Source organism: Candoia aspera, chromosome 3 (genome assembly GCF_035149785.1).
Source record: "Candoia aspera isolate rCanAsp1 chromosome 3, rCanAsp1.hap2, whole genome shotgun sequence".
NCBI lineage: Eukaryota > Metazoa > Chordata > Lepidosauria > Squamata > Boidae > Candoia > Candoia aspera.
Genome location: NC_086155.1, coordinates 58,376,464 through 58,400,499, shown reverse-complemented (window position 1 = coordinate 58,400,499; position 24,036 = coordinate 58,376,464). Strand labels below are relative to the sequence as shown.

At 36.4% G+C, this 24,036-nt stretch overlaps 1 protein-coding gene across 2 annotated transcripts in view; it reads left to right on the top strand.

The window, feature by feature from the left end:
* The first annotated feature begins 2,280 nt into the window (after window positions 1–2,280).
* Window positions 2,281–24,036, top strand: part of EIF2B3 (eukaryotic translation initiation factor 2B subunit gamma) — a 107,230-nt gene continuing 85,474 nt past the window's right edge. The window contains exons 1-5 of one of the 2 annotated variants that reach the window (XM_063297836.1): window positions 2,281–2,414; window positions 3,200–3,355; window positions 5,754–5,893; window positions 16,865–17,024; window positions 18,219–18,330. In XM_063297836.1, the coding sequence (XP_063153906.1) occupies window positions 3,208–3,355; window positions 5,754–5,893; window positions 16,865–17,024; window positions 18,219–18,330 (560 nt within the window). In that variant the 5' untranslated portion in view covers window positions 2,281–2,414; window positions 3,200–3,207. The remainder of the gene's footprint in view (window positions 2,415–3,199; window positions 3,356–5,753; window positions 5,894–16,864; window positions 17,025–18,218; window positions 18,331–24,036) is intronic. The other variant, XM_063297835.1, reaches the window with a different exon arrangement.

Sequence of the window (24,036 nt, the reverse complement as noted above, 5' to 3'; positions counted from 1 at the left end):
CACATAGGAAAAAAAAGGGCGATCATGAGGGATGCACACATCCTTGCTCAGCAAACAACTCTTCTTTTTACACTTGAAGTATTAAAAGGACAGGAGAACTGCAGCATTGTGAACAGTGTGCACACTCCCCACCTGTCTACCCTCTGCAGGCTAACCAGCCTTGACTTTTCTGGATTTGAAATGCACTGTTAAATCTGTACAAACTATAGGGATAAGAAAATGCAATGCACGGAATGCAAAATGAATCCATGTCACCAAAATTAAAAACTCCAGTAGAGCCAACTGAACCAACGCAAACCATCAGCACAGAACTTCAGGGGAAAGAAAAGATAATAATACCGATGGTAATTTCTACCTGAGTGGATGGTCTGCTGCTGGACATCACCTCCATGCTTGCCTTTGATCCAGTAGGATCAGGTATTGAGGCTCAGCAACTTCATCATTGGTCATTCTTGAAAATAGATGAGTCATGGGAATCAGACTGAGGAAAGTTAAGGAGCCATAGGAGGGATGAAGATGAATCTTACTGTAATTCAGATGGTGCAAGGACTAGATAAATCCATGTGGAGCTTCTTCTAATATGGCCCTTGCTCAGTGGTTGCTCAGAGAGACTGAAAGGGATAGTCAGGTGAACCATATGGTTCTTACCCAGTGTGCCTTTCTCAGGTGACCTGAGCCAGGGACTCATCCCAGTGTGACTTGCTCCACTGACCAAATGACTGGCTCACAGCATGACACAGGTGAGTTGATGTCTTAGGCAGCAGCTGCCCTTCACTGTTGGACACACCTAGGCATTAGGCAGATTGCTGCCAGCAATCTGGAAAGTATGGTAAATGGCTAGCCCTCAGCCATTTGGGGAATTCTATCAAAAATAAATTTATCTCAGGGATGATGGGTCGCTTCACCAAGTCATCATTCAGGTGTGAATGAGAGAATGTCATCAATTGCCTACCCTAGAAAACAGCAACCTATCAATCAGGATGCTGTTGGTGGGCAAGAAATGTAACACTGGGCAATTGACACTGATTGCCCAAAACTGGGGAGGTCAGTCTCTTACCTTCCCCAGCTAGCTTAGGTAATACAGAATTAAGCATCTTGCATTGCTAACTGTATCAATAGTCCTCTTTTCTTTCTGGCAACATGCCATGCACACTGCCCCAAATTCAGGTTGGTGCACTTGGGCCTGTCTGCAATTAGTTTCAAACCTCAAGTTCCAACAGTATCTTTGCCATGCATGATTTTATAACTTCTGTCACATCTCCCTTTACCTTCCATTCCAGACTAAAAAGCCCAATTGCTATAGTTTTTCCTTATAGGGGAAATGCTATATCCCCCACGTAATTTTCTCTTTTTGCATCTTTTCTAGTTTTTTAAGGCACAGTGATTAGAACTATACAAAGTTTAACATTGCAAATGTGATTTCACTATAGATCTTTGTAACAGTATTATGTTGGTGATTCTGTTTCCCAATGATTACAAGCATAGAATTTGCCTTTTTTTTACTTTTTTTCTCCACTGGCACTAACCTACAAGTCTGTCACACCTTTTTGTTTCTACCATGTCCCCATGGTGCTGACTTCATCACATCTCCAGCCCGTGAATAAGACACACAGCTTATCCTTTGCTACTTATTATTTCCCTCATTCCGACCCAGTCCCAGGGCAGCCTCAAGGTATATAAAATCCATTAGGATTTGTCACCCGTTACTCTGGACACCAGTGAGGTGACTACACTGACTTGAAACAGAGGTAATAGAGGCCGTATGGGACTTCCACTGGGTATAACACATTTCAAGCTGCAGTAGTTTTCCACTAGATAGGTCCGCGCCTCAACTCAACAGGGGGAAAAAGCCCATAGTGTGCACTCCACAATAACTTCTAAATCAGCCCAAATCTGACAATATTTAAATGTAAAATTTTACATTACTGTACTATGCAACGATGTATTAATTTTCTCATTGCATATCACCATTTTTGTTTCTTAACCCTGAAAGCAACCTGATCATTGACATAATACTTTGGAAATTACAGGATACTTTTTCACCGTGAAAGGATGCTGCCTTTCAGAAAAATAGGAAATCAGCAACCTGCCACGTGCGCCCGCTTATCTAAATACGCTTCCAAAAGCAATGGGGAGATCGATATCTCTGAGCTCTTTTTAAGGCTCCTGTTCTGCGGGAATCGATAGCTCGGTATTCTTTAATCTTGCTTGTTTTCCCTACCAGTGACAAGGGATTGGTTGTTCGGTGTTCTTCGTTAGGGCTGTTCATCGATTCGCTCCACGAGTAAACATGGTCCGGTAAGAGTGTGCACGCTTTGTTGGCGGCGCAGACGTGGAAGTGCACCGGAGGGGAAGCGAAGCTATTGCCATTGGTTCCTCCTTGTCACGGGGAAACAACAGCCTTTAGGCTTCAGGTACCAAAGCGCTGGTGGGACATTAGGAAGCGAAGCCCACCCTCCTCCCGCGTAGCCTGCCAGTTATTATTTATTTTCGTTGCGACTGGAGGATAAAGAGCATCTTTAGATTCGCATCGTAATGAGGGGAGGAGGTTAAAGTTGCTACAGGATCCAAAAGACCAGCCTGTTTGCTGGTTAGGTATAAAATTGAAGTCTCCCGGCTCTTCCAACAGAATTTTTAATATGGGAGTTCATTCATGTGGATCATATTTTGTCTGCTTGCCGCGGTTTTAGGCTTGTCAGTCCTAAGGCTTAAGAACATAATAGAATGGTCTAGAATAAACTGAAAGAAAGATGAGGTAATAAAGTCTATGAGTACGAGAAGGGTATGTCTTCTCAGCTCAAAGTGACCAGGTCTCCTGCTGCTTAACAAAAATGTTTCAACATTAAAATGCAATAGTTGAGTTTGGCATCCTGTGCCATAGCATCACCAGTTTAGAATTGAACTGCCTTACCCTAACTCAGAAAACAAACGTTTAAGACAAGGATGGGGAATGTATAATCTTTCAGAGGTTGGTCTACAGTTTTCTTCATTTTCCAACATTGGGTACACTGGCTTGGGCTGTAATACAGCAACAGGCTGTTACATGGCAAAACAGAAGGCAGAGGATGCTGGTTTCTGAGGGTTGTTAGAGTCTAACTATGGATTATGGGAAGTTACTAGTTCTGTACTTTTTCCTCTTGTAAGGCACATGGGTGCTTTGCTTATTGGTTGAATTTTTGGATTATTTCATTTTTTTCAGATTTTGGTATGGAGTTCCAAGCTGTGGTGATGGCTGTAGGTGGTGGATCCCGCATGATGGATCTGACCTCAAATATCCCGAAAGCTCTTCTTCCTATTGGTAACAAACCCTTGATATGGTACCCACTCAACCTGCTGGAACAAGTTGGTTTTGAAGGTGAGCAGCTTTGAATATGACATTATGCACTGTAGAAAAATGACACAGAGAAAAGTCATAGTACATAGTACATTGTTTGCAGCAGTACTGAGAATGAGCCATGTCAATAAATCTAGGGAAATTGGCACCATAGCTGGAAGTCCAGTTAATTCAGAATGTCACATTTGACTTTTAACTTGACTTAGAAGAAGGAGATTATATTATTGTGATCATCTCTATATTTAAGTAAACATTTGTATATAACCATTCTATATAAAGAATGTATGCCCTGTAATTTTTTAAAATCTTTTTTTTCTGGGAATTTGGTTTGAATATTAAGGGAATAGCACATTTTTCATTTTAAAAGCTGTGGGGCTAAATCCCCAAATTCTTTTTTTAGCCAGAAGAATATAAAAGTAGTTTTAGAAGTTCTGTGGGGAACTTCCAAGAAGAAAATTGTGTGTGTGTGTTTGTGTGTATGTATATGTATATTTGTGTCTGTGTGAGAGAGAGAGAACGTGCATGTGTGAGAATGTGCATTGATGCCTTATTTATTTGTAAAGGCAATGTAAATCACCCTTTCCTTCCACAGGCTTTATGTGAGAATAACATCACGATCTGGAGGAGTTTACTAATTTTCTCCAAACACTCCACTCACTGATACATTTTTCATCCAGAATTTTCACTGTTGTGGGCTAGAAACCAGGAGACTGAGAGTTCTAGTCCTGCCTTAGGCATGAAAGCCGACTGGGTGATAATGGCAATGAAATGTCTGCAAGAAAACAACAAGGCTCAGAGAGCACCAAGGATTCCACAATACAAAAATAATAACAGGAAGACAATTGTTACTCTCAATCTTCCTTTATATTTGGAAGAAAAACAAAGTCTAAAACTTAAAAAGGAATTTTTAAAAAGTAATCCCAAAAATAACACTAAGCACCAAGAAAATCAGCTTCTCCTCACTGTATAGAGCCTCTCTTAGGGTACACATACTTTAAATATATACATACATACATACATACATACATACATACATATAAAAATTGGTGATTTAGAAATGGGGTGGCCGGTCTTAGTGTCCCTTTAAGGGCATAGGGTGGCTTGGAAAATGATGACAGCCCCACTTCCCAGCTAAAGCTCTTACCAGTCGAATGTGAAATGCTGTTTGCAATCTTCTGGCTACAAGCAGCCATCCAGAGGACAAATGGGATGATTCCAGGCATTCTCCTTTATCCAGAGAACATTTCTGGGCTTCAGGAAAACCTGCCTGAGCCTGAAAAAAGTTGCTTCATTTTCAGCTCCGCCTGCTTAGCCTGCGGGTACAGCTGTTCAGTCGTCCGTTCCCCAACGGAAGCCTAATTTTGAGATATTTCCATTATGAATTAATTTGCCTAGCTGTTTTCTTGTTGATCCAAAACTCCTTTTGGATATAATTCCAGTGCAGATCAGATGTTCTGATTAGGCCTATACACCATGATTAATGGCAGGGACTGGGAGAGTTCAAACATCTGGAGATTACTGTGCCAGTCTTTGTTCTAGATCATTTATAACACAAATTTAAACAGCAGTGGTCTTAATGCAGTTCCCTGAGTATCCCATTGTTTAGTTTCAGCTATTGTGAAAGTTGACCATTAATACCTAATCTAAGGTCTCTGCTCATCAAACAATTACAAACGAATAGAGAGATCTCTACTCTTATCCCATTACCATTAGTTTATTCAGAAAAATGTTGAGGGACTTATCAAGTCCAAATAAACTTGGACTTACCAAGTCCATCAAGTTTTGAGAGTCCAAATAAACAGTGCGTATGAATTTACTACTATCCACGTTGGAACTCTCTAAAACAGTGTTTCTCAACTTGGCAATTTTAAGATGTGTGGTCCAACTCCCAGAATTCTCTACCCGCAAGTATACCAGGAACAAATGTTATCCTGAAAAGCCTGTAATTTCCTAAGTTCCTCCTAGATCCTTTTAAAAGTTGGTGTTACATTGGCCATCCATCCATCCATCCATCCAACAATTGCTGATTTTAGGGATATGTAGTTTTACTTGTGAGGTTTTTTTTAGAACTCTTGGATTAAAACCATCTAAATCAGATGATTTAGTATTTCATACTCTTCAGAATGTTACATGGGAAGGTTTGTATGTGCTTTACAAACCCTGATTTAATGGAATTCAAATTCAGCAGACAAAATTTCCATCTAGACGATCTCCTGAAATAAAGGACAAATTGGTTGCATCCAAAATACTAGATCAGGTACTTAAATTTATGTTATTTTCATAAGTGTATATCAGTTGTGTATTGATACTACTACACAAATGATGTAAATTGCTACAAATTATATAAATTGTTACGAATTATTTGTTCTAAGATTTAATAGACATATAAGATTAATAGAAGCTCCCTCCTCTTCTTTAGAAGTCATTGTGGTTACAACAAAAGACGTTCAGAAAGTGCTAAACTTGGAGACAAAACTGAAGCTGGATATTGTATGTATTGCTGATGATGCAGATATGGGAACTGCAGACTCATTACGGCATATTCATGAGAAAATAAAGGTAATGCTAAATATTTTAAAAATCATTTTTAAAGCATCATTGTGTTAAAAAAATAAATGTATACACGTATCAGCATTATTTATAGATTTCCATTGTCATTTCCACTGACTGCTCACAAACTGAACTTACCCAGGGTTTACCTACACATACTGTTGTTGTTTATTCGTTTAGTCGCTTCCGACTCTTCGTGACTTCATGGACCAGCCCACGCCAGAGCTTTCTGTCGGTTGTCAACACCCCCAGCTCCCCCAGGGACAAGTCCGTCACCTCTAGTATATCATCCATCCGCCTTGCCCTTGGTCAGCCCCTCTTCCTTTTGCCTTCCACTCTCCCTGGCATCAACATCTTCTCCAGGGTGTCCTGTCTTCTCATTATGTGGCCAAAGTATTTCAGTTTGGCCTTTAATATCGTTCCCTCAAGTGAGCAGTCTGGCTTAATTTCCTGGAGGATGGACTGGTTTGATCTTCTTGCAGTCCAAGGCACTCTCAGAATTTTCCTCCAACACCACAGTTCAAAAGGATCTATCTTCCTTCTCTCAGCCTTCCTTATGGTCCAGCTCTCGCAGCCATATGTTACTACAGGGAACACCATTGCTTTAACTATGCGGGCCTTTGTTGTCAGTGTGATGTCTCTGCTCTTAACTATTTTATCGAGATTTGTCATTGCTCTTCTCCCAAGGATTAAGCGTCTTCTGATTTCCTGACTGCAGTCAGCATCCGCAGTAATCTTTGCACCTAGGAATACAAAGTTTTTCACTGCTTCTACATTTTCTCCCTCTATTTGCCAGTTATCAATCAAGCTGGTTGCCATAATCTTGGTTTTTTTGAGGTTTAGCTGCAAGCCAGCTTTTGCACATACTACTATCAGGTAAAATGCTGCTGTTTCCAATTCAGTTTTAGGGACAAGATTTACAAATTAAGCCAACCAATGAACAATAACAGCATGTGTGCCATACCTTTGAGAAAGCATGAGAGAGAAATCCATTAGCTAAATAATTTAAAAAACAGATTAATGTCTCTATTTAGAAGTTAATATTAATCTAAAACATAGTACTATAAATTCACTATACTGTAGATCCTAAGTTTCCTCTAAGAGACCTAGGTTATAGAATACTACATATCTCTACACATTCAGTGAGATCTGACTCCTAATATAGGACTGAAGAACAGGAACGAAAAAATTGGCTTTTTATATATTCTAAATCTTATCCACACAGTTTTTCATTATATAGGGTTCCAATGAAACTATTGTGTTTACAGGTACACTAAAGTGCATGTAAATAAAATTTCATTAGAATGTTTCAGGTCTAGGTTTTTTCACTTTTCTTATGATTACATGTTTGTCATATTAATACTTAATATTCAGTATTTTCTGAGATGCCTTGATCCAATATTTGGATATCCATTTGGATAGTGAATTAAAATATTAATTTAATCACTTCTTAATATAAAATTTAGTTTAAGGATTTATAAAGCATATCAATAATTTGATAATTTGAAATCTACATAACTAACATCAAACAGCAATGAAATAAAATCGAGAAATCAGTCATCATCTTAGGTCATGAAATGATCCCATTGTTGTGTTGGATACACAAGCAGTAAGTTTTGAATCTGAGCCGTGTATCCATTTTCAGTGTGGAACTACTGCACCTTATTACCACTGCTACTGTGGACAGAACTAGTTTCATAAAATTAACACAGTGATATTTGACTTTTCATTATGTATAAATCTGTGGAGTTCTTTAATAAGTGGGAAAATGTCTTCGTTTCTGTTTTGGTGGCCTTGCATCCCGCTTATTGCAATATTTTGTTTCCTGGCAGAAAGCAGTGTGTGAACTTGGGCAAAGTTTCATCTGTTTCCTGGGGTTTGGCAGCAGCATGGGTAGACTCAGGTTATGCGGGAATAGCCCATGGCATAGCTGCTTCCCATGCTATTATTGCTCCTCCTGGGAGTAGAAGCAATTTTGGCATGAGAAGGAAACCCACCGTCAGCACTTCCTACACACTCTCACTTCTTTATAAGATTACAAGGAAAAGCCCTATGCAATTAAGAGTAATGATGGGAAGGGCTCTTGCTCTATGCAGTATGAGCCAGAGAAAAGTAGAACCACAGATATGGCCCAAAACTGTACTGCTTTGGTAAGAAGACCAACCATTTTTGCTGGCATGTAAATAGATAATGTTATGTTGGTTTGGAATATGAAGATGAGAGCTGACAGTTTTTTTTCTCGTCCGTTAAGCTCTTCTCCAATGTATGTCAGTAACTATATTCTAACCAGCTATTAAAATATAGTGTTCCAGCAGTATAACAGAGTGGAAAAATGTATATTTTCATGCACTGATGAATGTTTACTGGTTTTAATGGAATCCCTGACTAAACAGTGCAGTTAGATACAGTTGTTAGTAGGACTTTGTCTATGGTGGTCTACCTGGAGTTTCCTAATTCTTTCAGAATGAAAGTTACAAAAAATGTACTCACAATCCTTCCACAAACAATGAAAAAAGCAGTGATTTCTTGGAACAGCTAAGCAATCCAGACTTGCGTGCTGGGTACATCTTTTGGAGCCATATTGTGGAAAGTGTGATGTCACAGCAGTGGTCTGTATGCTGCTGAGGGTCAGTGATCCATGTAGTTTTGGACAGACAAGTTTAGCGCTTCACTTCCTCTGCTGAAAAACCTCCTTTCCAAATACATGACATAAGAAAGCTCACTCTAATGGCTGGGAGGTGGAATCTGAGCTTCTGGTACAGTCGAGAACAGTTTGGTGATCATGGAAAAAATCTAACTTGTAATAGAGATGTTTTTGGACTGTTGGTGAATTTAAAAACAACAACCATGAAATATGTGCCGAGAGACAAATGGGACATTTTACTTCTTTGCTTATGAGTTAATTTTGAAATAAATAAACAGAGCATTTCATTCCTTAAAGCATTTTACCAACTGTGGCTGAACTGATGCTCTCTATACTTTGAAGCGCAGTGTGTATTTCTAAAATGAAAATAACAAGTGCTTTGCCTCACTCACCTCTCTTAACAACACCACAGAGACTTCTGTACTTTATATATGATATTAACACATTGTACAACAAAAATAATAATAGAGTTCAAGGGATTGGCAGTGGAATAAATAACACAAAATCATGGGAGTTTTGGTAAGGTCTGTGTCTCATGGTGGAATGTATGCGAAAATCCTTAGGTAACAATATACAGTTTGTATCCAGAAGCAAAACCAAGCAGATATAATATTATTTTGCTCATCCTTGATATGAATTCTTTCTGAAGTTCTCTTGTAAAGCTGGACCCTATTAGAAAAAAGGGATGGTTACAGGAAGGACCACTGTAGGGAATATGGAAGTCAAGTTCAGTTAAGGTTATGTTAATCCAGTTTTCTTGCATAAGACAGTTTTCCTCTACAGGCTGTTCAAAGCAATAAAAGCACATATGTGGTAGGGAAGTACTTAGTTGCTCATTTTGCTGTGGGTCACTATGTATATTTTCTGTTCCCTTATTTCAGTTGTGGAAGAGGATGGAAAACATGTAGAGGAGCTAACTCATCTGTAAAGCTCGTCTTATAAAACAGTGCCATATGCCCTATGAAGACTTTGGAGTGGAATGGCTTATAGAGTCATCTAAGCACTGATTGTGCTTCTTAAAACCAAATTAGTCTTGCAGTTATCACTTTTGTATCTGCTGTAGAAGGGAAGAAGGGTTGCCTCTCCTGTGGGTGTGCTCTTCAAAGCTCTCCTTAGAATTGGCACATATCATGATACTTAACTATGAGAATTAGGTTGCTACTATTCTTTCTGTAGAATGGATATTTTATTGGTGTATGTAAGCCATTAGGGTTTTGGAGAGAAATGGAGGCTATTTTTTTCTTTTAAAAAATAATGAAAGTGGGACTTTGAGTCTCCTGAGTAGCCGAAACTGATAAAGTAAGGCATTTGATTGAAGTTGAGCTCCAGAAAAAAATGTGTCTTGGCGCTGATCATTTTGAGTAATATAATAAGCTGAATAAGTCTTACCAATTCATTGAGACCATATTGAAATTATTTAAACATTTTCATGTGAATTTAGACAAACCTTCACCAGCAGTGATGACTTCTAAATAATTTGGACTACAGCTTCCCTAATTCTGTATGGGAATCGTGCGACACAGTATATATCAGTATATCTACTGATATCAGTATCAGTATATGAGTATAGAGTATATATGAAGTTAATATTTATTTATTATTTATTAAAGTTACATGGCTGCCCAACTCACATACAGTGATTCCAGGCAGCTTACAAAATTAAATATACAATTGTTAATGAGGATGGTAGCTGAGAAAACTCTTGAATTAGCTAGTTTTTTCATATCCAGTTTTAGTTCTTATCAATCTTCTTTATATAAAACCTTGAGCCTTTATTCCTGTGCTGTGATTTAATAGCATGTAATAACTGAAATTATTTATCAAGGTTCTCACAGAAGAAATGAAATTGCTATATTTTTGTTCTGTCCACAACTTTAGAATGTGTACATTCTGTAGATCTAGATTCCCACCTGTAATCTGTTCATTACATTATTAATGTAGTTATGTAACTTCGAAGTACTGGCATTTTTGTTGAATGATATAGTTCATGAAAAGGGAAGCTTAATTTGAATGCTTACTCAACTTGTAGAAGTTCTGAACATCTTTCAAAACTAACTTGGCACTCTTTCACTCTTCTCCATCTATAATTTATTGATTAGGGGAAAGATACTCTGGTGATAGTGAGCTGTGTCCCATCCAGTTGTTGGTAAGGTGAGATAAAAATGAATAACTAACCATTTTTAAACTCAGTCTCAGACTTTTGAATTATGATGCCAACAATCTTGGATGTTTTATTCAAATAGAAGGAGAAGGGAGGGAGGGAGGGAGGAAATTATGTCTCTATATAATAATATATCTGTAAATGAAAGTGTTAAGAGAACCAGTTTGGTGTAGTGGTTAAAGCACCAGGCTAGAAACTGGGAGACCAAGAGCTCTAATCCTGCCTCAGGCATAAAGCCAGCTGGGTGACCTTGGGCCAGTCTCTCTTTCCCAGCCCTAAGAAGGAGGCAATGGCAAACCACTTCTGAAAACTACAAGGGACTTGCCAAGAAAACTTCAAGGGACTTGCCCAGGCAATTGCCCGAAATCAAAACTGACTCGAAGGTGCGCACCCCTCCCCCCCACTGCTAAACTTTGAAATTGATGGTGGGCACAAGAGCTATATATTTTTGGTTTCCTAGTTCAAACCAATATATAGTCTGCTGGATTTATACAGTATAACCAAAGTTTCTGGTGCAGTTTAAAAGCAGAGAGTGAACAGATAAATAAACCAACTACAGTGCAACTGAATGTTTTATGTCTTGCCTTAACCACTGAAAAACTGGAATGAATGCTACATGCTAATGTCTGGGGTAAAACAGATACTGGGTGTGGGAACTGCATGTTTCAGGTATTTAGCCTTAGGGATCTATTGATCTGACCTGACTTGGGGTAGTAGATATCTTGATTATATAGATATTTTCCAGAGAGATGGGGTGGATGGGATTTACTGAACTAGTTTAACAATAGGAAGAACTACTGTATGAAATAGATCAGTCGGTAACAATAGAAGCAAGTAATTGGGAAGAAGTTCTGCTTTGCTGGAGGTCTTCAAGCAGAAGCTGGAATGCTAGGAAAAACACAGGAGGACTGTAAATGGAAAAGATGCCTGAACCCCTTGTAAAAGCCATGAATCAGACTATCTTTATACAATAAAAATCACACCTCCAAGTACCCTTGGTTTGTTACCATTTTTTGAAACAAGCCATGTAGTTTTTATGTTACATAAAGAAATATTACCTTTGATTTGTTCTGATATCCATCTTAATTGGATAGCCCCAGATAGTTCTGATACTATGAAAGAAAAAAATTATTCAAGCATTAATAATTTCTAATTTAATAAACTTCTTTAATGTCCTCTTTGGGATTGCTCTTATCCACTTAAGAAAATGGTTCCCTAGGAGAGCAGCTATGGCCCTGCTTAACTTTATAACATTAAATATGTGTTAGAAAACTATTATAGTGATTAATATATATTATTACAAGGATCTACTGTCAGCGTATTGTTTTCTGAACTGTAGGGACTGTTGTATGTATTATTAAACATATTTTTGTTGCAATGTAACAGAATCTTATGTGGCCAGATTTTACCCCACAAAGCCTTTATAATTATGATCTCAGTTTATTTTCATCATACGCTATTTCTTCTGCATTCAGCAATTTAATGTTGCGATCCTATAGATGCCTACCCCCAAAATGTCTCATTGAGTTCAGCAAGGTGTCCTAGGTAAGTGCACATAGGATTGCAGTGCAAGTTTTTTAGGAATCTTTAAAAAATGTTGGCTTGACTGTACTAATTTGAAATAAGGATAACATTATACCTATTTATATGTTCTGAGTGATCCTAGATCATATGTCTTCAGGGATTTTCTCTGGGATATCTAAATCAGTTATTATATTTTCAATATTTGGGGTTAAATCCAATTGTCAGCTTTGCAATGAATATTCAAAATCTATAGTTGCTTTGATTTTAATCTCTGCTTACTTTAATTGAACCTGCAGTATGTACATAATTAACATACCATACCTTAAATCAGAAAGCCTTAACTATTAATTTGGATGTGCTATATATTCCATATTTGTTTTACTGCTGAATTTTTGCATTTGCATAAAATCACTTTTGCATGAAATTAACTAAGACAACCATGCCCTTTTAGCAAATGGATGTGAATAGGATAGTTTCCTTTCAATCACTGGGTCATAATGAGGGTAAACTGATCTTCTTACTATATAGTTAAAAAAACACAGACCATATTTTTTTCCTCTTTCTGCTGCATCAACCATTGAAAGTAAAGGAAAATAGAAGCGTCTACTAGGGTGCTTGCCTAGTTTATTTTTCATTCATCCATTAGTTTATTCTTTCAGGGGTTCCATACTGGAGAAAGGGCATCCATCAGACAGTAAGAACTTTATTTATGAGGGTGTTGGTGTTTCAAAGGGGAGGCTGTTGAATCCCAAAAGAGCCTTTCATGGTGTACTCTCAGCATGTATCTGAGGCCACTGCTCTGCTCATCAGGAGGAGAGGCAGAAATTTGGGCTTCACTTAGCAACCGTGTGTTTCACTGGTCCCTGTGCTCTCTGACGTTTATTTACATATTGAAGAGTAAATGGGTAGAACAGATGGCAACCAGACATTTGGTGGTTCTGTTCCCTTACACTCCTCAGGGGTCTTGTATTCAGCCTTTGCCAGAGTTCATCCTAAAAACGAGAAGCCTGTTTGCAGTTATGAAAGCCTTGTTGGCAGTTTATGAGGATGACAGATTAAAATACTGTAGCTAAGTAATTACAAGATTGAGTTAACAAGTCCAAAATGAAGGCATGCTTGTGGGCCCGAAGTGGCTTTCATCATTGACAAGAAGAAGGAGGTATCATATGGAAAAAAAAACAATCTAGTCTTTAAAAGCATCTAAACTGTAACCTTGTCAACAAAATGTTGTGTTGTCACAATAAATTTGGCAGATAAGTTCAAAATTTTTAAGGGTTCATTGTGCTTGACCAAAACTAATTTGAATATTTACTTTAATTATTGGTTGGTGTGGAATTTTATTTTTGCTTTGCCCCTGTTTGGTTCATCTGCCTACTCTAGAGTAATCACTACTCTAGAGTAGGCAGATAAATTTTTATTTGTTGTCATTTTTCTATAAAATAATCTGAAATACTGTCTTTGAAAAGCAGCTTTGTATGCAGATGAATTGGTTAAAAAATGATAACCTTTGTAGTTTATTTTAAGTTTTATACCTTAACTACTGCTGGACATGTCTTAGTCTCTTTTGTTAACCCTGTACTAGTATTAAACTATTACTCAGTTGTTAGTGAATCTGTTATATTATTCCTTGAAGATTTTATGGTGAGTAGTGGTGGTGGTGGTGAGGCGGCGGCAACGGAGGAAAACGGCGACTCTGTCCTTCCAGGCTGATGTTATTCTTTTCAAAAGCAGCAGCATTCATATCCTTCTATTAAAAGAATATAGGTTAGTCATTTTGCCTGAAGCTAAAGAGAGTGGAATTGAAATGGCTTCCATTTAAGAAATATTGTGAATAGTACAGAATTTCTGTAATAACTTAACAAGAAATAAATTGTTTGTATTTTATTTATAGTGACTTCACACTACAAAAAATTAGTGTGAAGTCACCTGTTTAAAAAGGCTTTGAAAGGTAATAATGATGGAATGATTTTTGGCAAACATTGATCATTTCTGTTAATAATATGCTGTGCTGTGTCTCTGTGAAAATTCGATCTGGAGGATTTTTTTTTAAATGATGCAAATCACCTTGTAAAATTGTTCCCAGCAATACTTATTTGTACATCTTTTAGTACAGTATCTATGGTAATTCATTTCAGTCTTTTAAAAAAGAAAAAAAATGGTTTTGAAGTAGAATTGAAAAAACAGTTCACAAACCAACTATCTATCTAGGTTTCTTTCTTGTGTTTTATCTTTCAGAGGCATTCCAGAGTTTCATAGAAATATACAGTAGTTCTCTGTAAAAAGGAACTTTCCCTATATAAAATGCAGAATTATAGAGCAGGAAGGAATCTAATGCATCATTTAGCTGAAGTCCTATCCTATCCCTCCAGGCTCAAGGCAGTACATGCAAACAGGATAAAATAATGAAAAATGAAAGTTGTTTTCCTTATTTTCTTATTGTATTCATTTATAATAAAATTCTAAAATGAAAATACCAGAAAATAAAATTCTAAAATGTCACTTGAGTGTCTTGAGCTTATTGGTTAGTATGCTTCATTTCTGCCTTCCCTTCAGAGTATACATCTTATTATGCAGGGTAGAGGAATAGGTGAGAAACGCTGCCCCAACATCAATTTCACTTTTACTTATTTAAAACTGTATTCAGTAATTATTATTTATTAAATTTATATGCCACCTGACTCCCAGAAATCCTGAGTGGTCTTAACCTCGGGTGCTTTAGAATCCTCCAGCAACACGTGTCCTTTCCCTCCCCCCCTTTTTTAACAATTAATATGTTTAAGAAACATATTTCCTAGAAAAGAAAACCAAGATGTTGATATCAACAGGGAGATATCATCCCAGACCTTGCAGATGTTTTCCTGGTATAACAGTGCAAAAAATGTCAAAGATTATATGTTGGAAATATGTGTTTTTAAACTTCAGTTTGTTGGAGCAGAAAGCCCAGATTTTTGAACTGTTTGCACATTTGGACTTTTTAAAGCATGTCATAGATGTCTTCAGAAAATATTTGCCTGGGCAGGCTGACCCATTCACAAGATGGCTACATCCTGCTTTGTAGACATTCTTAAAATACAATTGCGTCATCCTCCTCCTTCTTCCATAAGATGTTCTCTGTCACTACTGCTCACCTCCCCTCCCCACTTTTTCTGGATAGGTGGGCATAGTTCCAAAGATAGCACTGGGCTGAAGCAGCCCTCCATTTTTATTTTCTAAGAAAGTTTATGAGACCCAGTAGCATTCTTGGAAATAAAGACAGGAATGGAAGCTGAACTTTGCTTTATAGTATTCCAGTTTTTTTATTTGTGTGTGTGTGTGTGTGTGTAGAATAGAATAGAAAAGAAAAGAAAAGTCAGGAGGTGAAGGCATCTAACAAAGACCATGTGTGGTGTTTTGGTTTTTTTCCCCATCATCTTCTGTGTTGTTTTCACCACCTTGCTTGTTGAAATGTTCTTGAAAACTCAAGATATTTGCCTATGCCATTTTCTTTTAATAAGAAATCTTTAAGAATTACTAAAAATCTTTAATTTAGTAACACACTGATAATGTTTATTGAATTAATCTTATCTCTCTAAGTAGATGTATTCTTAAATTTTGTGTCAGTGAAATTTAAATAAAGTAAATTGGCATAAGAGAGTTTTGGGATATTTATAAATATAATACTGTTCCTGTTGGGAATTCCTGAGGCAGATCTTAGAAGCCATAGAATGAAATTAAACTGCAAGAGGATAAAAAATATAAACTACTTTAATTCAATATGGCTGACCTGCTGCACTTTTGATAATGTGTCATCAAGTCGATGTCGACTCTTAGCAACCACATAGATTTTTTCCCTTGACAATCTGTCCCTGACTTGATCTTTCAGATCCTCCATCACCACTGTAACTGAGTCCATCCAACTTGCTGCTGGTCATCCTCTTCTTCTCTTTCCTTTCACCTTTCCCAGCATTAGGGCCTTCTCCAGAGAACTAGGTCTTCGCATAATGCGTCTGAAATAGGATAATTTGAGCCTAGTGTTTTGTGCCTTGAATGAGAACTCTGGGTTGATTTGTTCAATGATCCATTTGTTTGTTCAAAGATCCATTTGTTTTCTTGACTATCCGCAGTATTCTCAGGGGTCCTTTCTAACACTAAAATTCAAAAGCATCATTACTCTTCCTATCCTACTTCTTCAAAGTCCCACATCTGCTTCTATAGAGTGTCACAGGAAATACCATGGCTTGCACTGTTTTGATCTTCATAGGTATAGACACATCACTGCATCTGAGTATCTTTTCCAAGTGCTGCACTTAGTGCCATTGGTTAGAGAAATGTTAGGACTGTCATTGGAAACAATGAACTTGTGCACATTTTTAGTATTCTGCAATCCAGAATTATATGGCAAGGAAATGACTAAAATGAAGTAAAACTGGCCCTTTAATGTTAATAAAGGAACTATTAAATTGATACACTGTTTAAGTTTTATATAATATAATAATATGTCTGGCAAATAAAAATGTCTTTATTAAACAAAGCTGTTATAAGATTGATATAGAATGGTAACAGCTTTAGCAGTATTCCCTGAGAAGCCCTCCCATGTACCCTTCTTCATATTTCAGAACAATGTATATACATGTTTATAAGGAAACAACATTTTCCTTTTATGTTTTGACAGACAGATGTGTTGGTGCTGAGTTGTGATCTAATTACAGATGTTGCTCTTCATGAAGTAGTAGATTTATTCCGAACCCATGATGCCACACTCTCCATGTTAATGAAGAAAGTTTATGAACCCACAGAACTTGGACCTGGACAAAAAGGGAAGAAAAAACTAGGTAATTGGGTGTGCCTTATTCTGGAATTTGAACCACTTGTAGTTTTACAAGGTTTGGTAGCTTTTGCAGAATATGACAGTTTTCACAAGTGGCAGAATCTGCAAGCTGAAGTGGTATCTCTTCTAATTCCTTTTTAACCATACAATTTTTATTTATTTATCATATTTATATAGCTGCCCATCTCACATAAAAGAAAATTATAATTATTATAATGATTGCTGTATTGTTCCCATGCAATATAAGAGTCCATCATTTTTCTGTTATATTCTAATAGCAGTTTTATTCCTAATCATAAAACACTGAGTTATTTAGCATTAATGTTGAATCAGCCTGATTTACACCATCAGGTAAAATGCACAATCAGAACTCCAAAATGAACTGTACATGATTTAAAAGATTATAAGCCCTTTAATACAATTTGTTAGTCTGAAAAGAATCTGCCAGATTCCTTCTGATTTTGGCTACCATAGACTAACATAATATCCAATATGGTGACTTTCTTTATGAACCTTATAATACTCAAATAAAATATTTGTTGATTGTGGCACTCCATCATTAGGTAGAATAAGCGTAATTTTCTTAAATGAAATTGCTGCTACACTGCTGTTTATGTCCTTCTGTTTGTATTCATTAACTTTGGCAATGACTCTTTTAGAACAGATTACTTGATTCTGGAATTTCTTCTGGAAAGTTCACCCTGTATTTCTACATAAGCCCAAGATTCTAGCTATTAATTAATATTATTATATGAAACAATATGTCTCTCAATAGTTGCTAGCTATGCCAAAAATAGTAAGATTTTTGGTGAGAAGAACAAAACAGCTATCCCTAGATGTCCTCTAGGTTGATTCAGTAATACAAACTGTAAAGCAGTGAAGTGGCAAAACATGTACAGGGCAGAAACATGTCCTTTGTTTGAAATCTACCTAGTTTTCAGAGCAGTGTGTTCCTTATATGTATCTTTCAAATTATAGCTACAAGTGGCTAAAGGGCCTCTCATAGAGCTTCTTTATCTTTCTCTGGTTCCTCCCTGATTGGAACATCCATGCCAGAATTTTCAGGAATGCTTTCAGCTTTAATGAGCAAACTTTGTTGACATTTATATATGCTTTGTTTCAGGTGTCTAGCCATACTCTCATTAGGTTACAGATTAACAGGATTGTGAAGTAGTTACGTTATGATTTTCTATTTCAGTGGAACAGCGTGACTTCATTGGAGTAGATGACTCAGAGAAGAGGTTGGTCTTCATGGCCAATGAAGCAGATCTGGATGAAGAAATTGTCATTAAGAGATCTATCCTTCAAAAGTAAGTTTTGGACTTCGTTGCATTCCAAATTAATAAGTTCCAATTTGATGAAATATACTGAAAACAAGTAAGGATGCTAAAAAAATTATGGAGATGAAAGCTAGCTGCTATGTATATAATCTAAATTTTTGTATATCAATGATGCAAAAGTATTTATAATTATACATTTTTCAAGACTACTCTCAAGTATGTTTACAAGGTAAAATATTAGATAGCATAATAATATGCAACATAAAATTGTAATATGAAATAAAATAATTTTTAATATATTACTAAAACAAAATGCAGTACTGGGAAATTGAGCCAATTTAATAATTTCTTTCCTATAGCTAGTTCACAGCTTATTGTTAGTCCAGGAGAAAATTTGGTTGATGTTACTGCCTCTAACTTTCTCCCACAAAAGATAAGCTATTACACCACTTGTTCCTTCTACTACATCAATTTCTTTATTTTTGCTTTCCGTTGTTTCATCATTTTACCACTAGAACCAACATGGAAACCATACTCCAGTAGAATCAATTTTTTTCGTTTCTTAATATTTTTGAACTCTTACTCATAGTTAACTATAAACTGAAACTGGTCGCTGTTAAATTCCTCAGTTTCAACCATGACATCCCCAACCAGATGACACATTTTAGACCTCATACTTTCCACAATGTCCTGAATGCCTTGCATAAAAACTTGGTAGGAATCAGAAAGAATCTGTTTAAAATCTTGTTAGTAGTCAGAGAAAGTCTGTTTAAAATCCTCCATGTCTCAAGCAGTAGATTATGGCACCCCCTAGGAGCTTAACCAGCGAAATATGTTTACATAAGTGAAAGTGAGATATGCAGACAGTTCCCCAGGGAAAGTAGAAGCAGGAAACTGAAAGTTCAAAACAGCGGATTCAACATGTAGGAAAATGCTAATAACTTCAAATTTAGTACAAAAATAATAACAGGGAGACACTTGTTTACCCTCAATCCTCCTTAATATTTGGATGGGAAAAAAAGTCCAAAACTTTAACCAACCAGAGTCCCTCCTTGTTGGGGGAGATGGGCAGTGATAAAAATTTGATAAATAAATAAATAAATGAAAAGAATGTTTTGAAAAAATTGATCCCAAAAATAACGATAAGCACCAAGAGAGCCCACTTCTCCTTGCTGTAGAAAGCCTCTCTTAAGGTACGCATACTTAAATATAAATTGGGTGATTTAGAAATGGGGTGACCGGTCTTAGTGTCCCTTTAAGGCTACAGTGCGGCTTGGAAATGGTGACGTCCCAGCCTCCCGACTAGCTCTTACCAGTCGAACACGAACTCTGTTTGTGATCTTCTGGCTGCAAACAGTCTCCATTACCTCGTGAGCAGACATGCAAACAGGAGGGCTGCAGGCTTGCAGCCCCCCCCCCCTCTATCATCTTGCTTGCACGCAGACTTTCTATTCCATATAGAAAGTGTCTATAAAGAACCAGTGATGACTAAATGCTTCCTACTATGAATCTATCTGTATCCAGATCTGCTGAATAAAGTTAGCTCTCTCTCTTTTTTCTTCATCTAACTACAGTGTGAAGACTGAATTTATTTCTGAACGTAATTAAACTTAATGTGCAAGTTCCTTTTTTGGTTCACGCTTCTACTCTGCAAGATTGCTATTAGCTGCTTGGAGTTCTTTTATTAACATTTAAAAACTCCATCAGAAATCAGATTGTGCAAACTCAGATATCTCATTATGTGAATATAAGAATAATACTCTTTTTCTGAAATTTCCAGATGAATAAATATGCCATTGATTAATTTATTGTATTCACTATGGTTATCTACCATTCTTCTTTTCTAAAATGCTATAAAGGACAGTATGGAAAATCTGAGCCCCAGGAGGGTTTATGAAGAAGGCATTTCATGTTGCTGCTTTTCAAGGTTGTGTTGTTAGACTGTATAGTTGAAAACTAACATTGAATATTAATCTTGTAGTGAGATTCTCTGCAACATAGATGTTGAAGCTCCAAATTCATTTTGTCTGACAACTTTAATTGGAATAATAAGAGCCTTTCCTAACCCTTTCTTACCCAACAAGGTAGAATTGCTGAATTATCTTTGTCATCAATCTCTATTGCGGTCATTAAACAGCACAGAGCAAATCAGGAAGCAAATACAGATTTATAGGCTAGACCAGTATGATTAAAATAAATAAAAGGGGTACATAAAAGGACTTTTAAATAAAAAAACCATTAGGAATAAAGTTACATTCTTTTCTTTTTAGATTTCAACTTATCTGAACATATTTCCTTTTCTGGTTATTATAATTTTAGTGGGCTCATTGGTTCAAGGCTAGTTGATAAACCAAATCTCAGAGGGGTTAAGCAAATTATACTTAGGGTAAATTCATTAAAATATATCTGACTTAAGTTAATTATGACTTAATAAATCTACTACTTCATGATTGTTCGTCAGTAACTGCTTCTCTGATTTCTTGTGGGTGCATGCTTGTGTCATCAGTAATAGTATTTAATCAGCTTGTCTTCCATTAGTCTCTTCTTTTAATTGCTTTCAATTTTTTCAAGTATCAGGATCTTTCACATTATGCATCCAAATATTTAATTTTCACTTTTAGTTTTAGCGTTTCAGAGAGCAGTCTGACTTTGTGAGGTGAAAGTTCCCCTGTGCAAGTGCCAAGTCATGTCTGACCCTTTGGGGGGACACCGCTTTCGTGACATTTTCTTGGCAGACTATACTTCATCTAATATTCAGTGTTTTGCTCTTTCAAGGTATCCAATTATTTTCTGCAACATCACCATCAAAAATACATCAGTTTTAATTTGTTCAACCTTTTTTATTATTCAACTCTTCCAGCAACATTTCACAAGTGAGAAAACCATAGTGTTGACAATATGTACTCTTGTGGTCAGTGTGCTCTGCAGTTCTGCGTTTTATCTAGATTTGTCACAGTCTTTCCTCTCAGTAACAAACATCGTTTTGTTTCACAGCTGCAATCACTATCCATGTGAATTTTTGAGTCTAGAAGTATAAAGTGCATCATTACTTCACCTTTTTTCCACCTATTTGTATAATCATAGTTTTAAGATTGAGTAGCAGACCAGATTTTGTCCTCTGTTCTTTTACCTTCAACAAGAGATTGTTTAAGCTTTTCTCACTTCCAACCATCAAACTTGTACCACCTGAGGTTGTTGATGTTTCTCCCAGCAGTTTTAATTTCTATTTAATTTCTTCTTGTTTAGTATGTCTCATAATATAGTCTGCATTTAACTTATTTAAAGAAGTTAAGAAGTCAGGGTACAACTGTGGCATACTCCTTTACCAATTTTGAATCATTTGGTTGTTCCATATTCTATTCTAACTCATAGTTGCCTGCAGCAAACTGAGATTATATCAAAATGACTACATTCATGCAAATCCCACCCTTTCATCTCTTAATTAATCTTCTTTTTCCAGTAGATATTTTTCTCTTTTGTTGTTTCCTTTATTTGCATGAAAGTTTCCATTGATTTCTGTATTTTTCTTAAAGTCTTTCCCATTTGAGTGTTATCCTCTCTTTTTTTTCATAATTTATTGATACAATTCTCCTTTTCTCTTGCTCATCTCTGGAACTCTGCAATTAGTTGGGCAAATTTGTCTAAGTTTTGTCTTTGGTGCTCCACACTTTGCTCTGCTGTTTTCAGCATAGCAGACAGCCATTTTGTTTTCTTTTACTTTTTGCATTTTGCATTTAAGCAAGTAGTCCTTGTTTAGCAACTGCCTCATTTAGCAACTGTTCATAGTTACAGCGATGATGAAAAAGTAACTTTGTGACCAGTCCTCACATTTATGACCTTCGCAGATCTGTAAAGTAAAGGAAAGCTGAAGTAGGATTGTAAACGCATGATGTTTCACTTAGTGACTGCTTCGCTTAACAACCAAATTGCTAGTCCAATTGTGGTTGCTAAACAAGGACCACCTGTACCTATTTTTGTTTGTTTTATCTTTAATGATGTCATAAATTCTTCAAGTGCTTTATTTATCAAAGCAAATCCATGAAAGCTATTCTTTACATTCACTACATAATCATACGGAATATTGCTGAGATTGTGATTTTTTCCCCTTTTGTTTAGGTGGTAATTGTGCAAGAGGTTTGCAGTCTGAACTACAGTTAGCACCTTTTTTTTTTTGCTGACTGAATAGAGCTTCTGTATCATTACTTGCAGAGTATATTGATTGATTATGTGCCATCACATCATTTTCGACTCTTTGCAACCACATTTTCTCCATAACAATCTATCCCTAACCTGTTCTATCAAGACTCCCAATGGTATACTGATTGCCACTGTAACTGTGTCCATCCACCTTGCTGCTGGTCATCTTCCCGAAGTAGGATAATTTGAGGCTCGTCATTTGTGCCTCAACTAAGAACTCTGGGTTGATTTGTTTGATGATCCATTGGTTTGTTTTCTTGGCTGTACACAGTATACTCAGGAGTCTTCTCCAACACCAAGGTTCAAAGACATCAATACTCTTCCTATCCTCCTTTTTTAAAGTGTAGAGTATATAGCCAATGTGATTTTGCTGTTGTCCATCTGGCCATGTCCATGTGAAGAATCCTCTTTTAGGCTGCTAGAAGATTTTTACTATAATTTTAGGCAGAACTGCTTCATTTTGTACACTGAAGACAAATTTTCCTGCTATTCTACATGCTATTTTATGTCCAATTTTAGCATCCCAGTTGCCTATGGTTTTGTTTTGTTTTTTTGGTGTTGTATCAAAGTCAGCATAGAAATACTCAACTTTCACTTCCTCTGCATACGTTGCTAGAGTATGTATGTATTTCATTCAATTTAGGTGCCACCCAACTCTAAGCTTACTCTGGGGTTTAGAATATAGATTTGGGTCACTGTGATGTCATTAACTTGCCACTTGATTACAGGAATTTAAATTAAAAGTATAGCAAGCAACACAGCCAACTAGTTGGTTTAGCTTAGGTTTCAAAAATAAATATGTGTCTTTCTAGTACTGTAATTCTAATTATACCTCAGACATTTTGCATTCTACTTTGTTTCAACAAACAAAACAATAAAACCACTAAAAGGAATGGTAGAAAGAGGCTATATAGATAAAAGCAGATAAAATGAATAAAACATGTTGAATGTTTCTTTGTGCTGCTTATTAAAACTTACAAAATCACTTATTGGAAAAGTAGCATATTAATATTTAGCAAACAGAGCAGATCAAACTGAGCTTCCCTGTGGAAGAAATGTATAAGTTAGGCATCACTACTGGAGAAAAAACCCACCCTGCTTTATGTTATTTTAAATTTTGGTAGAGCAGGAGTATGGAGCCAGACTTTTCAAAATTATTTTACTGTAGGGGTTGATTCATAAAAAAAAAATCTAAATGATTCCTAGAAATCATTTAGAGAGAAGAGATTAGGATAATTATATTTTAAAGTGTAGGAGTTTGGGTAATGTCAAATTCTTTCCTTCCTTTCACAATATTTATAGCCTTCCCGTTCCTAGTAGACTCTCGGCAGGGAGTCATATCTTACATTGAAATAGATCTTATATTACACAGGGAAGAAAAGTGTCTGTATGTTCAAATAGTAACAATATTTCGGAAATTTCAGAAAATTAAATAGTTAAAGTAATTACTAGGATATTGGTCCATACTAGATAATATTCTTAACTCAATTTAAAATATTTTTATCAATAGAATCTGAAAAATGCTTAACTTCTGAACCT